General features: G+C 35.1%; 2 protein-coding genes across 2 annotated transcripts; both read right to left on the bottom strand.

Moving 5' to 3' along the window:
- Positions 1–2,619: 2,619 nt before the first annotated feature.
- On the bottom strand, positions 2,620–12,719 carry LOC116163531 (dolichyl-diphosphooligosaccharide--protein glycosyltransferase subunit STT3B-like). The gene is made up of 10 exons (XM_031477512.1): positions 12,486–12,719; positions 12,212–12,430; positions 5,254–5,696; positions 5,037–5,208; positions 4,813–4,991; positions 4,554–4,762; positions 3,551–3,822; positions 3,241–3,502; positions 2,867–3,190; positions 2,620–2,821 (listed from the first exon to the last, which is right to left on the bottom strand). The coding sequence occupies exons 1-10, from the start codon at positions 12,623–12,625 to the stop codon at positions 2,741–2,743; spliced, it is 2,301 nt and encodes a 766-aa protein (XP_031333372.1). The 5' UTR covers positions 12,626–12,719; the 3' UTR covers positions 2,620–2,740.
- A 2,885-nt stretch (positions 12,720–15,604) lies between these two features.
- LOC116164040 (CCHC-type zinc finger protein CG3800) lies at positions 15,605–16,048 on the bottom strand. Its single transcript, XM_031478167.1, has one exon. It carries the CDS (start codon positions 16,046–16,048, stop codon positions 15,605–15,607), a length of 444 nt encoding a protein of 147 aa, XP_031334027.1.
- Positions 16,049–16,307: the final 259 nt, after the last annotated feature.

Raw genomic sequence — 16,307 nt, 5'->3', positions numbered from 1 at the left:
AGTGTTAATACTGCTTACGTTTACCCGACAAAGCGCTTCATGAGCGCTACTTAAGGGCAGGAATACTCTTATAAAAATTTCTCGCCCCAGTTACACTGTCGAGATGTACATTGTACAATACCACCGTAAGTCGGATGTACTGTGGTATTTACACCTCGGCAGTGCTATCAGACAACTCATGCAAGAAATCACTAACTGGAGATTATATATTCGATAATAAATGTACATGTCACTTACAACTAAATTTAAGCACTATTATAATAACGAAACCCCACCGATTGAATCTCGGTTCCCATAATTTGAATGAACTACATACTATCGGTATTGTATCAAAATATGATTTTATTTCACATCCAAACAAATAACATTCAATTACGAGCTAGTATTGCAAATCTGATTTTCCTAAAAATATTGCGTGGATTGTCCTTTGTGATCATAAAGGCTGAGTCACGTATCAGTTAGAGCGTGTATTCCTTAAGGCCGATTCACATTATTATCGGTCAGAACATGTTTGTAAGAAACTGACCATGATGTGACCGATGACCTTATATAAACGCACTGCAATGACATCATTCGGTAAAATGATAATCGGAAACAAATTTACTCCGTGTCGTAAGTCAATCTTCGGAAATGTGTACAGTCGAAGGATAGTCTAAAACAATCCATTAATAGAACTATATTAATATAAAGATCCTCAACTTTACTTACCTAGGTAGGTACTGTTTTTTTTGTTATTTTGCAGTTAATAGAAAATCAGGTAAACATAACCTAACTTTGAATGGCATTTCAGGAATTACAATTACGCACTGTTACTGTTATTGGCATTCAATTGAATTACTGAACAAAACCGCATATTATGGTAAATAAGTATTTTTAGGTAGAATTTATTCCGCACGATCACTAAATTCCTTTTTTAGAGTTACGGAACGATATTATAATGTTACAGGTGGTAACCAAAGATAAGCAAAATACTATTTTTAATTTTATCTCAAGCAAAGACGAATGCATGCGAGTGTTAGCGACCTAACGAAGTACAAATAGGGATCGCGGATTCGGGATGGCAGCACAAAGCGACGAATATTTCAAAAATACTTCTTAGTTCACTACTCTAACACCATGGCGTGCAAACGCAGCCATCTTTGCTGAAAAATTGTGAATTGCCGCGTTTGTTAATAAAAGTTTCAGATTGTAGGTTATTTTTTAAAACACCTCCTTGTTCGATTAGAAGGCGAAACTGCACTTAACAGCCACACAATGATGCACCATTTTCAAAAACAGGCACTACACAAAATATTAATAATTTAACAAGATGAACTCTGTTCTAATTGTCTCTATACACAGCAAACAAAACTCTGTGCTACTCAGAATAAAATAAAAAAGCGTCCTAACCCCCAAATTTGGGTATACTTTTGATGCCGGTAGAAATTTACAATCTACCTGTGCGAGTTGAAGAGATGGATATCCTTTAGTATAACGATATCTCTCTCTGGAGTGCCACTATGGGGATCTCGCTTATCTTAGAGATAGGAATTTGGTTAAATGAGGGCAAAGTTGCGAATTTTCGTGTTGAATATAATAATCTGAAAAGAAATTTAAAATACCTTCAATAGTTTTGAAAATATTGCAAAAAACGAAAATTTCTGATTTTGGTTTTAAATTTTTTCATAGTCGAACACTTTTTAATGCAGATTTCGAATACGGCATTCCGTTTTTAATAACGTTTAAGATGATGATTTTGACATTTTGAGACTAGGTCTTTTTTTCTCTTTACAACGATCACACAAGGTGGTTCAGCATCACATTTTTCCTAAAATTACAATTTTCATTTTCTGCGGAGAGTGCTTTGGAAAAACAAATTGTTCTTTTCTTATGAACAAAAGGTTGACTTATTTCAAGTAGTTTCACTTTACGTGTGTGCTAGAAAATATTTTTTATTCTTATGTATTCTAAACTATAATTTTCTTGCAAAACGAAGATTCAATTCTATTCAGATGAAAATCGAATTTTCTCAACACAACTAGTTCATTGCCAATACTGCAACCAGACAGTTGGATCAAAGTGTCAAACTTTTATTCACAATAAAAGAACCACGAAAAGAACGTTTTATTTTTCCAAAGCACTCTTCCCAAAATTAAAAATGTTAGGCATGGAACCAATTGTTTCATTTGAATCAAATGTCAAACAGTGTCATCTTAGTGTTCAAATTAATTTGTTTTTGATGAGGGTTCATGATGATCTTATTTTGTACAAAAAAATCATCTACAAGGAGGAATCAACCTTTTGTCTAGGTTTGAACTGAATCGACGGAATCTGGGCTCACAAAAATCTCCATCTTGTAATGGGAGTGGAATACCAAGTTCAATTCAGCATTGATCTCTTACAGAAATTATCACCAAATTTGAAGTTCAGTTTTCATTTTGGCTTGGAGTTTTATATCCAAGGTGAAACTAAATAAAAGTACCAAGTACAGCTACCATATCCGATCTTTATTTCTAACAGTATATCAATACTGGAGCTGGATGTGTTTCCAATGTATGTTATAAATGTTGATGGAATTTTGCCAAAACATTGCAATCACATTATCTTATGCGACATTATGCTTTGACAAAAACTAATTGAAATAGTGTAATGATTTGTATTAAAGTTTAACAAATTTTATTACAAACACAACAACTTAAATACATACGGCAAATTGTAAAAACAGTATTTAAATATAATTATTGGTCAACCTGTCTTTTCACTATGACTGTTTTGTAGCAAGTTTCTTCCCTTTTATTACTACAGGTTTATTTTTTAATGTCCCCTTTCTGCGTTTAGTGTTCTGTAATGAAGGTGTTATTATTAGTTACAGAATTATACCACTTACCTTTTTTGATACAAAATTTTGTGTCTTCACTATTCTCTTAGAGAATGGTATTTTAGGTCGATTAAATTCATCAGGTTTCTTCACTCTGTATATTCGTACCAGCCAGTGCTCTGTTGTATAGGCTTCTTCCAAGTAAGTCAAGTTAATGTCTTTATTGCCAATTACGGCACCTCTAGTCCTGTCATATCCTCCAGGATTGCGATAGTCAAGTCTGACTTCTCCAAAACGATAGTAACTTAATTTATACATTAAACAGTTTAGTAATGTCGGTGAACCTTCTGCGTCAACCCGAAATTCTCCGTGTTCAGTGAAGTAGTCGGCTTCCTACGTAGATCAATGAGACATCTGGTATCACTCACTAAAGAGCAACTTACTCGTATATCTTTCGGATGTTCGCCTTCCGCAATTCTAACCATCCACAAGAACTTATTTATGTCATCACCTGAATAACCGATGACACCACCAAATATCACAAGAACGTAATCTACACCTAACGAAGTCATAATTTCGTAAGCTGCACTTTCGTTCGACGACATTGCCTTTCCAACCAACGCAATGTGACTATTGTTCCAAGTATTATTATCGACTAGCGTTGTGCGATTAGCCATTCCCGCAATTTGATAACCATAATCCCACCTTAAAAATGCAATTTGAAACTCCTAAACTTGGAAAAGAGACGCTTACCAGCTCATTACTGTTGCATCGTCCGCCGTATTCTGAGATAACCAATAGTAGGCCTCGCGAAAATCATCTAAAATCTGTCTGGAACCGTCGTTTCCGTATGAAGCTAACACAATACTTGGACTAGAATACGCGTTACTTGTTACCCACGTGCAATGAACGGCAAATAGCATGAGCAACAATAACATCACTATTATTATAATGCTTCGTAAGTTAGCACCAATTCCATCAGATTCCTTCACTTGCTCGTGTTTCATTTTTGGAACACGGCCGGCCTAAAAATGGGACAGTTAATTCATTTCGGTCAAGCCAGTATAAATGAATTGGTATATGGTATTGTGGCAATTTCGTGCAGTGCATTTTTAAGTCATCACTCGGGGCCATCTATACACTGAATAACCAATGAGCAGATGTTGAGTTGAATTTTGAGCTACTGTGCATCAGCCCTCGTCGGTTGAAAACTAATTTGTAAGATTATTTTGGTTTGGGAAAATCAAGGGTGCCATCGAAGTTTTCAAAAAACGTTTTTTGCATGCGAGTAAAATGCTCCTTGGGGATGAGGTACACAAGGTGTTAAGAAAAGTTGTTCAGAATGAAAAACTGGGAAATGTGCAAAAATTCAGTCTTAGGCCTACTACGATTTTTTTGGTGTTTTTATTTTTTAACTGGATTTTTTGAGGAAATGAAAAATGAAAACAAAAGTTTTTTAAAAATTTGTAGGCACCCTGGATTTTTTGAATTAAAATTATGTCACAAATTAGTTTCCAACCAGAGCTGATCCCCAGAAGCTAAAAATTCAATTCGAACATTTTTTATATTTACATGACACGACCAAACAATCAGGGGCCATACTCATATCTATGAATAAGAAATATGTGAATTTACTTGGTGGCGATACAGTTAATTGTGACAATCGCAAAAATCAGGTGGGGTGAAAATAAGGCAACCTATACAAACAAGGCTACTACAACACCACTTGGATGATGTAAAATAGAATATTCCAAACCTTATCATACAGTCTTCGATTGCTGCTAACAGTCTGCTCATCATCAACGTCACTTTCACTTGATCGAGGCGTGTCTTCTTCGCGAAGGAACAGGTCAAACAGTACGGAAAACGCAATGCCGCTCAACATGCAAACGACCGGAGTAAGTGTCAACATTAATCGTACCATTACACCGGCAAAATATACTGCACTAAGTGCATACAAAACAACTAAAATCATTTTTTCTAATGGTAAACGATTAGAACTATACCAATCTTACCAAAGACTCTCTCATCGTTGATGTTCTTTATGCAGTACCACAGTCCTGCCGGGAATGTAGTGATCAGAACATGTAAGTCGAAAAAGAACGAAAACCAAGTTGTAGGTTGATGTTCGGAAACCGAAGCGATGATGGGTATGTGAATTTTGGCATATGCCGTATCCCATAAAGAGTAAAATCTGCACAAAGTTATTATAAACCAATAAATTACATAAGAAGCTTACCTTCCACTCCAAGGTGCAACGTATCCGGCATAGGTGAGTACCACAACTGTCAGAAACACGACGCCTGCAGAAATTGAAGCACCCACTATGAATAACGATTTAAATTCTGCTTTAGACAAGACACTCTGTAGGTACTTTAAAACAGCCACCGCAATGATCAATGCAAAAACACCTGAAAATTACCAAATAATTCGAGTCTCAATTTTGCTGCACTTACCCGATGCCGCCATATGCTCACTAGTCCGTATCGGCTGAAAGCCGACAAACGGTATTTGCATCGAAAACAAGAGACCCAAAATGTAAAAAGTCGTATAACTTGTGAACAGCCTGTTGGAATATCGTCCCATTAGCAACAGGACAAAGACGTGAAGAGGTATCAAGTTGATAATGAACACATATCCACCCCACGCAGATACCATGTAGAAGTATGACAGGGCGGTCATACATGACCAAAATATTGATCCGGTTTTTACAGACTTTACCCATAAGTAATACGTAAATTGTAGTGCAAATATTGCGATTCCTTCATTGTCGTAACTACCTGCCACTGAACGACTGATATATCCAGGCACAATAGCGATGAAACATGCTGCAAATAGTCCTGCTCCCGCCGACCACAGTTCTTTGGTAAGTAAATAAGTGGAGATAGCAGTCAAACCGCTGTAAGAAAAGTTATCATTATAAATTGTATACAAAGATATTTTACTTTAAATCGTGACGTACTGAGTTATAAAATGATTCAAACACTTAATTATATCTATCTATCTATTCTTTCTATCTATTTTTAACCTTACTGTTTTGTTGTTGTAACAAAAACTGTTACGCCTATGCAACCGCCTCTTTTCCCAATAAAAATGGAAATGGAATGCTTGTGAATAGTGACTGTCTAACTATTTTACTTACGTAAAATGTAGTGATGTAGTCAACAAACATTTTTGAAGCGCCATTTCTAAGATTTGATCCAAAGTTAGTATTTTTTAAATGCAACACCATCTATTTTAACGTCAATTTTTTGCATTCTATTTCCTGATTACATTGATGTAATCACAACCTACATTTTTTATATGCCTAATTATACACTGTGTCCAAGGATGTCTATCTAGAGCATCTCTTAAATCAAAGAAGATACGACGATGGTCAAATTAGAGAAACTAGTTTTATCCTTCATGGTACTCTAATGAAAGGTCTCAACGAAAGGAATTAATTTCTACCAACCATAGCCCTCCACCTCAACCTCTTATCGTGAACGGGTATATTCCCTTATACCTCAAGAACGGATTGTCAAAAGAGGGTACTCACAAAGGGCGATTGAGTCGTCAGCAAGAAATATATCCATTGGTGATGTTAAAACAAAAGCTATTTCGGTTAAAAAAAATGCGCTTTATCTGCACGAGAGTTGTGCACAATTTATACTTGTTTTCTGATGCTATTTGAAGAGACAAAAAAATACAAAACACTTTCTCATTGCCACTTTTTCAGTTCTATAAGATAGCGTTGAGAAACGTTGAATACAACAATTCGTTTTGGAGAAATCATCAACTTTATTTTTTTATATGGCCCATAAAAAACACGCTGTATTAAGTAGAATTTTTTATTACGAATACAATGATATACGACATACCCGCAATTCACGTTTAAAGGTTTTGTCGAGGGCTACCACATTCCCTTTGTCAATACCCGCTTCCGACGTCCCGTTCACGCGCAATTCGCATTTTGGTAGATGTCGCTAAAAGCCCTCCACAAAATGGTACTCCATTTTGGGACACTTCTCATATCTCGGAGCTTCTATTGACAACATGTGTAAGAGAGACTGCGATTCGAGATTTAAAAAACTTTAAACCGCGGGACAAAATTCGCCGCTGAAGATACCTCTTGGGCGCCCGAAGTCAACTGCCCCTCGACGACGTGCGCCTTGCACAAGGTGGTTAATTTCGCCCTACGAAAACAAGTTAAAAAGTAATCGTAAGCGATTTACATAAAGCGCATTTCCACTTGCATTCATTTCCCATTTGTAAGATGCAACTTTTGTTAAAATCGTAAACATCCGGCCACAAATATGAAAGATAGCGTTGCACATGAGCAATCGATTTTTGACATGCTATTTCAATTTCAGTTTATAAGAAGAATTTCATTTCAATGCTTTTCTAAATAAGAAAGTTGGAACTGCGCATGTGCAAACCTAAATTTTGAAACTAATGTTAGATTTTCCTTTGTTCCAAGCGCCAAAGTATCAAATTTCACTTAAATGCTTCCATAGATAAAAAAAGTTGGCACTGCGCATGGGCAAAATAAAATTTTTAAACTGGCGCTAGATTTTCCTTTATTCCAAGCAGCTATGTATCCAATTTCATTTAAATGCTTCCATAAATAAAAAAGTTGACACTGCGCATGCGCAAAACCAAATTTTGAAACTGGCGTTAGATTTGCCTTTATTCCAAGTGCCTATGTATCACAATTCATTTAAATTCTTCCATAAATAAAAAAGTTGGCACTGTACATGCGCAAAAACAAATTTTGAAACTGGAATTTGATTTTCCTTTATTCCAAGCGCCTATGTATCAAATTTCATTTAAATTCTTCCATAAATAAAAAAAAGTTGGCACTGCGCATGGGCAAAATAAAATTTTTAAACTGGCGCTAGATTTTCCTTTATTCCAAGCAGCTATGTATCCAATTTCATTTAAATGCTTCCATAAATAAAAAAGTTGACACTGCGCATGCGCAAAACCAAATTTTGAAACTGGCGTTAGATTTTCCTTTATTCCAAGTGCCTATGTATCACATTTCATTCAAATACTTTTATAAGAAAAAAAGTTTGCAATTCGGTTTATAAATGGTCGAGATGCGAAAAGGGCACTGTGAATTTGGAATCGATTCGACTCAACTTTTGGCATTGCGTATTATATGGCTAAGGCTATGCCCATATTGAATTTCATGCAATTCAGTTCATAACTAACGGAGATGCAAAAGCGATCGGTCATTTCTAAACAAAATTATCGTTCACACGGACAGATAGAGAAACAGACAGGCAAAGGAACAGACGGACAGACCAACAGACAGACGACAGACAACAATACAAAATTATAAATGATCTCTAGGATGGTTAATAAACGGCAAAAGTGTAAAATTATGGAACATGTAAAAAACGGTTTGTTGGTTTTTTTACAATAACTTTTTTAGCCATAAACGCAGAAAAAATTCCTTCCTTGGTGCAAGCCTTGACACCATAACGAATCAAATAGCGAAAAAAGTAGAACAATAGCTCTTAAGATAAAGAACTAGTAGCGTCGCAAAACGAGCGGACGGACAAAGTGGCCACAATAGTGCATTTTTTTATTTTTGTGGAAATGCGCTAAAAAACAAAATTCTGCCACTCAGAAGTTGTGCGCCTTTACAAGATCTTTCCAACGACATCATTTTGAAATCAAAACTGTAGAAGAACATAGGAAAACACTAAAAAATCACCATGTTCGTATAACACGCTCAGGGATGGCGCCCAGATGTCGCCGACCCCACATCATGTAGCCCCGTACCTAGAGCTGTTAATTACAGAATCCCAGTAGGTGCACATACACTCAACTTTCTATAAGTGTCTTCTACACGCCCTCATTTGCTGCCACCCAACCAGCTGACCGAAGTGAGATTAAAAGCTACCTTTTTACAAATAAATTTGCAAAAAAGCGTTAAAAAGTAGCATGTTAAATTTTAATATGACTACAATTCACAATTCAAAAAGGACATGGCAGGATGCTCCACCACTTGGAATCGTACAATTGCAAAAATGCCCTAAAGAGGTAAAAACTGCCTGTTATAGATAATTTTACGTAGAATCCAGTGGTGAAGTCAAGTAAGATTTTGGGCGACCTTTTCTGTGATTTGAACCAAAGTTGGTATTTTTTAAATGCAATAGGTACTTAATTATAATATTATAATATTTTAACGTCTATTTTTTGCATTCTTTTTCCTGATTACAACACAACCTATAATTTTTTATATACCTAATTATATATTATTTAATATTATTCAAATTTTTGAAATGACGTCACTTGTCAGCCATTTTTATTGATTGGTATCGACTACTTTAGTTATCATGGATACAAAAAACAACACAAAATCTCCATGAATCCATGACCTACTATTTAAAAACTTAAAACAATGTTTTCATTTTTAGTTCATGCCCAAAATTTAAAAAATATACGTTGTGATACATCAATGTAACCAAGAAAAAGAATGCAAAAAATTGACGTTACTTACCTGTTACTTATTAAAGACGAAAATTCAACTCTATCACCACTGTTTAAATACTTTATAGGCAATAGGTACTACTGTTGTCATTGTCAGATATTAATGTTAATCCGAGTAAAGGGCAGCACTTAGATAATGACAAAGCTGTATTTAGTGATACAGAGTGTCCACTATTTTTTTCAAATAGAACTACCACTATTTTATTTCGCTATTCGATTGTCCTTTGTGTTCCCTTCAATTTTTATAAGGGGTGTTCTGTGTTTAAACCCCGTAGTTTTTAGGTTATTTCATAATTTTCAAAAAAATATCAATACTTTTCACAGAAGTACCTACCCATTAATTGCCCACAAATAAACAAGTGTCTTAATTATTTACTGCAAGTGTACTTACTCCCTATTTCGCAGTAAAATAAGGCCAATTAAAAAAACTAGTTCATCTTTTTTGAAATCCACGTCTTAATTAGTCTTATTATATATAGGGAATTATTATATAGGGAATACACTTGCAGTAAATAATTAATTTGTTACACTAGTTTACTTGTGGGCAAATAACGGGTAGGTACTTTTGTGAAAAATATTGAATAACCTAAAAACTACAAGGTTTAGACACAGTAAGTACTTCCCTTATAAAAATTGAAGAGAACACAAAAATGACTATCGTATAGCGAAATAAAATAGTGGTAGTTCCATTTGAAAAAGAATACACTTTGAAATTTGAAAGTTTTATCTTTTCAACACCCTGTATCACTAAATCCAACCTTCTCATTATCTAAGTGTTGTCCTTTACTCGGATTAACATTATTGTTCAAATCTATTTCTTAACTTCAAAAAACAAGGTCGCTACGATTCATAGAAGTGAGGTTTGCTTATGGAGAATTATTCAGAAAAAAATTAAAAAGATGGCCTAAATTGACAAAAAATCAAAAAGTAAATACCTTTAATGTAGAGGTTAACAAATAACATCGAAACAACTAAAATTATACAAGGTGTTCTCTTTAAAAAAATCAGTTATTTCTTTACACTGCAAAAATGAGACGCCCTAGACGGTCAAAAATAATTTCTATAGATGTGCAGTTGACATTGCAACAAAAGATTATTTATATTTTTTACCGACCCACGTACTGTTGTAGGACTATGTAGATATATTAGATTAGTAAATTAGCCTATATTCTGCTCCTGATAAAGATACAAAATACCATGTGATTTTAATGTGTGAATGATGCGCAATCACATATGGCCATGACTTATTGCAATCTGGTATGGTCTCAAACAGAATTACCCATTCCACACCACAGCACACTTTAAACGTTCTTGACATGAGCCTCTTTATTTACTTTAGATGTCAGTAGCATATGGATTATTGAAATCTAACTAAGTAGAATGCAAAAAACAATGCCTAAACTATGACAAATATCAATGGAATTTTGGAAAAACACATAATTTGTATCTTTTCATAATAATAAAAAAACCTTGGCATAATATCGAACAATAATGATATGTAACTGTTGCCCTTGGCAAAACACTGCCAATGTCAGTGGATTATAGTTTATTGCTTTGCTATAAAAATGTGATTGTGACCAATGTGGAAATACAACAATCATAAATAGGTGTCATTGTTTGAAAATCAAACAAATTGGGATTTGTTTTATTTAATTTCAGATTATAATTGACGACAATTGAAAACCAATTTCTGTGCAATCTTAAATGAATCGTCGTGCCGCCTAGTTTTTGTTGCCCAGTAGTTGCCCCAGTATGGCATACCGATGCTGGGTGCCACCTAGTGAAAGATATTTCAAGTATGCTCTACAGTGAAGTTGAAACATGCAGTCCAAGGGATAATCACTCACAACAAGCCTGTCCACGAATTTATTACACTCTGTAAAAAATGAAACACTGAGCTTAGATCACAGCTGGAATATCATTTGAATTGCGTGGTAACTAATTGAAAGTTGAAATGTTGTTTTACAAATTTTCAAAAAGTAATTTTGGATTCGATACTTTCTAGTTAAAAATCCCCAGACACCAAATTCGTCGAGATCAGATTTTTTTGCAATTTTATTTAGGACTTTAAGTCTTGTGGTAAGAAAAAAATGTTTACAAAATCCAAAAGATCATACTCAGAAACCTAGAAAAAGCCATTGGTTCCATTCATCTATGTATGTATTATGGTTGCTAAGAAAAAAATTGAATAAAAAATACAAGAAAAAATACCCATTCAAATTACACAGTGCAGCACATGTTTTGCAAATCGTAAACGATAACAATAAATCGAAGTGGGCTAACAAGATAAAATTTTGAATTTTCACTTTTTAAAAAAAATAAACCATAAAAGAAACAAATGATTGAACTTTGATGACCTTTAATCCATTAATTGTAAATTGAACGGATTCTTCCTTGGAACAAGAGGAACTTATACATCACATTTCAAGTGCCTCTAAGACCTTCTGTTATGACAGATAGGTAAGGCTAAAAAGGACCTATTGGGTCCTTAATAAATGAAGTGGGCTGTTTTATTAAACCTTAACAAAGACTGTCAAGTTACAGATTTATAATTACCAAAACTAACCAAAATGTAAAACGTATTCAGAGACGCTCGCAAAGACGTATACGAAGGCATTTTACCTTCAAAGCTAATTTTTGTAAGATCCATTAAATTCAGATAAGTAAGCCTAAAATATAAAAAAAATGATAAATGTCCTTTGTGCTTAGGATGATAGTATTAAGCAAATAATGGGAAAGATGTGTGAAATGCTATCATTGGTTCCCTTGCTTATCAAGTACACGTATATAACTAATTTACTAATCTGTATCCAACCACTTACAGGTAAACATAGTACCTACCATCAATAAGAAGGAAGAATATGTTTGACCAATTAAAAATATAATTTTGAGATCCACACTGTAAATGTATTTGCACCTGCACTTACTTACCTAAATATTGGTGCTAGGAACACACATACATCACGTATGTGTACATCGATATTTAATAAATGCAAAACATAATGAATGCTGCCCGATGTAATCATTAAACCGGGATAGACGGTACCTCCGACGATCCTCCCCAAAGGATACCATGCTCTTTCATCAAACCAGTTCAAGAATTGGTAAAAACCATTCTCGACCATGTAGGCGGTGGCCCTATAGTTAAACCTGACGGCGAAAAATTTGGTGAAGAATTTGTAGGTGAAAATTTTAAGCCACTTACCATGGATCAAATTCATGAATGATACTTTCAAATCTAATAACCGCAAATAAACGAGATGAGAAACCGGCGACCCACGCTAATAAAAGTACCGTGAAAATTATTAAACTACTTAGTCCTGTTTTGCTATTTATTTTCAACATCGTGAGTTTTGCCTACCGGCTTGACGATACTTCACCTATACGGTACACATGACACGCGTACATTTGTAACTCGTCAGTCGTCTGCTTATCTATAAAAAGGCAGTGTTGCCAAATTTAGCGGTAAACAAAAATTTCATTCAATTTCCCATTGTATTTGGTTGTTCGGCGTTATTACTCGATAATTTAATTAGACTTTCAAACGTAATCACTTTCATGAATATACTAAGTACACAATTAACAAGTCATGATTACATATACAGAGCGTGCCGAAAACGATGTTATGATTCGCAGCATTTCGAACAATGGTAAACGGTTATGTACTACCATTATACCATACAATGGTAGGTACTACCTTGTACATTATCGAATTCATAACTGTAAAGTAATAAAAAGCTAAGTAAAGATGTATCGCATTATGCTCTCATTCTTTTTATTACGATTGTTACCGAAATTTGACATGTAGAAATACGCATGTAAATTACATGTAAAAATTTTACCGTCTAAAGGTATTGTACGCTTCCTATGAAGCCTCTGACGCGTGTGGTGACGCGGTGCGGCCAACGCAATGCACCGCCTCAATAGAAGCATGTGCTAACCTGGTATATGCGGCGGCCGTCTCCAGTTACATGTGTAAAGTCACACCGCGTCAGACGCTTCATAAGAACGTACCTTTACGCATGCAACTGGAGACGCCGCCGCATGCAGGTTAGAACATGTTTCCATTGCTTTCTATTGAAGGTACGTTTCCTATAGCGTCTGACACGGTGTGGCTTTTACAAATGCAACTGGAGACGGCCGCCACATGCAGGTTGGAACATGCTTCCATTGCTTTCTATTGAGGCAGTGCATTGCGTCAGCCTCATCTGCGTAAGACGCTTCATAGGAAACGTACCTTAAAACGAGTTTAACATCATAACAATAAATTTATGTCAATTAATTCTATATTAACTTTACGTAAGAAATAGGTCTTTCGTCACTAAGTATATAAAGAATAAAAAAAGGACTTTTACATTCCACAAATGTATAAGATATTGGCATTACCTACTTTTTTTTATCAATCTTTTAATCGTTAAATAAAGAATAAAAACATTGTTTAAGCATATAAAAAATCAATATTAATAGGCCAGAATATTGACTTACTTATTTTTGGGGGTGGGGGGTGTGTGAAGCCACTTACTGTGATAATTATAGTTCCAATTTTGTTTTGTTTGCCAAAAAGACTAAAAAATAATACATTTTGTGCTTTCTAAACAGCGCATATCAAATCCTTTCTTAAATTTAGAAAAAATAATTAAAACTTTGTTGTCCAAAATTTATTATGTAGGGATGCACGTGTGCCCATCCTGTGACGTAATCAGGGCCGGGGCTATAATGTTTTAATGTCCTGAGCTATATTTTGACAAAAATTATCCACAAGCCCAGATATAGGCCGATTGCAAATGCTGAAAAAAAATAATTTACCACATTTTGCAAGTGTAGGGGTGCCACATTTGATTGCGTTAAAATCCGGGTCACAGAGGGATGGTGACCGAACATTAGGTATGACCGGGTAAAATATACCACATTCAAAAATTTAATGGGTACCACGATTTAAATTACATAACTTTCACGAAAAAATGGTTGTTTTTTGTTGCTAGTTTTTTTATTGTTATATTTATTTTTTTAATGTCATACCTATTAATCTCATTAGGTACCTACATGTTTTTAACGCACAAAAAGAATATTTTAATAAAAAAACAAAAAAAATAAAATGTTAAACGTGTATCAATAAAATTTAACAAAAGCATGTTCTGGAACAAAAACCAACATATTAAACAAAAAAAACTGAGGAGCTTGGTTCACTATAACCACAGACAACACCCACCGTATATGTCACCATTGAATTTATAAATTTAATATGTCACGATCGAGGTTTGCGGCTATTTATTTCTTTTGGTTCGTGCAGTGTCGCCACTGGGTATTTGGGTTGGGCAAGTGTAAATTTTGAATTTTTATTCAAGACGTTGCGTTAGTTTTCCGGGATTTATATATGAAACACCGGGATCCGGGGCAATCGCGGCCATGTAGCATCCCTATGCAAGTGGTGCCCTGGGCTATAGCCCAATTTACCCATTTATAAAAACCTGGGGCCTGAACCTAACTAAAATTAATAATAATGAGTGAAAAGATTCAAATAGATTTACCTAGGGGCAACGGAGCAAAACAACACACAAAAAGCGGTGGGGGGACATTATCAATATGTATTTATCACAAGCTTTTGACATTCGACGATTAGGCGGGAATCGCCATCTTGAATTTATAGCAACCTACTGAACTGTGTTCTTCTAGATATGCTGGATTATCATTTATATCTGGACCAACAACTTCCAAAGCCAATTTGGAAGGGTTAACCCTACATATATACGTTATCGGCAATCTGTATAGGTAATTCAGGTTTTCTATAGCTACAATTCCTAGGAAATGTGTATAATAATTGATGAAAGGAAAAATGTACAGCCCCTTTCGATGGCAGCACTTTCCCTTCCCAAAAGTTTTTAAAAAAAAGCACCCCCAATTTATCATTATGAATATTTCTTAATCACACTCTGAATTACATACATTCCCTACCAATTTTATAGAATACTGAATGCCGTTAACATACACAAAAAAAGTAAAACTTTGGGCAACTAAAAAAAATAAATTGGGAAACCTGAATAAATCACAGTTGTCGGATTTTATTAATTCCATTTCTTATGAAAGAAGGTATAAAATAAGATACAAAAATTCTCGGATGTGGTGTACAAAAAAAATGCCAAAATAAGTGGGTTTAATATTATACATGATTAAAACAATGTATCTTTATAGGAAAACAATAACAAACTGTGTGTGAATGAAGAGAAGTTCATTTTCAAATTTTTTGCTAAAATAGGTTTATAATATCAAAGTATAACAAACATAAAAATGGTATTCAAAAAAACTTCCTCCTTGAACGTAGTGACACTATTTTCTATTATCCTGTTGGTCACAGTCACGACTAATGTGGCCTGGCTCACCACATACGTAACACGTCTTCCTTCCCTCCGGACAATTCCTCGACAAATGTCCTTTTTTGTTACAGTTGTAACAAACTTGTGCGGCCGAAGAACCACCAGCTTCGGGGCAACTACGCGCAATGTGACCGGGTTTATTACAATTGTAGCAAGACGGCTCATCAGGGCTTTGTGGACAATCCTTTGCGAAATGCCCCTCTCCGTTACAGCGATAACACCTCTCAGACTCCTCCTTGCACTCACGCGCAAAGTGTCCAAATCTATTGCATTTGTAACATTTCTCGCGGCCACGGCTGAAACTATCGCGAGAACCACTATCTCGGTTTCCAGGTTGAGAACACTCCCTGGCGAAATGTCCTGGTCGGCTGCATTTGTAACAGACACTGGAACTCATTGTAACTTATCTAGAACAAGAAAAATAGCGGTAGCGATTTGGTCAGTCAAGAAAGGCTGGAGATGAATAAGAGGTCGTTACAATGACTGACATGTGATAAATGCCACTTGACTTTCATCATGCTGTATTGAGGATATAAGTGAGGTTATGCATAAAAAATTAAGCAGATGCTACGGCAAAGCTTGTTGCAAATAATAAATAAGTTTAGCAATGCTCTTTGTATTAAAAAATCAACGGTTTTTATCAACAACTAAACTTA

Source organism: Photinus pyralis, unplaced genomic scaffold (genome assembly GCF_008802855.1).
Source record: "Photinus pyralis isolate 1611_PpyrPB1 unplaced genomic scaffold, Ppyr1.3 Ppyr1.4_LG2, whole genome shotgun sequence".
Classification (NCBI taxonomy): Eukaryota; Metazoa; Arthropoda; class Insecta; order Coleoptera; family Lampyridae; genus Photinus; species Photinus pyralis.
The sequence above is the reverse complement of the archived record's forward strand: the minus strand, read 5'-3'. Positions and strand labels throughout refer to the sequence as shown.

Excerpts from the sequence above, each read along its gene's own strand:
- LOC116163531 (XM_031477512.1), bottom strand. The coding sequence starts at position 12,625 with ATGTTGAAAATAAATAGCAAAACAGGACTAAGTAGTTTAATAATTTTC. Across the intron at positions 12,431-12,485 it reads ATTCATGAATTTGATCCATG|GTTTAACTATAGGGCCACCG; the intron begins GTAAGTGGCTTA and ends TTTCGCCGTCAG. Across the intron at positions 3,191-3,240 it reads AACATCCGAAAGATATACGA|GAAGCCGACTACTTCACTGA; the intron begins GTAAGTTGCTCT and ends TGATCTACGTAG.
- LOC116164040 (XM_031478167.1), bottom strand. The coding sequence starts at position 16,048 with ATGAGTTCCAGTGTCTGTTACAAATGCAGCCGACCAGGACATTTCGCC.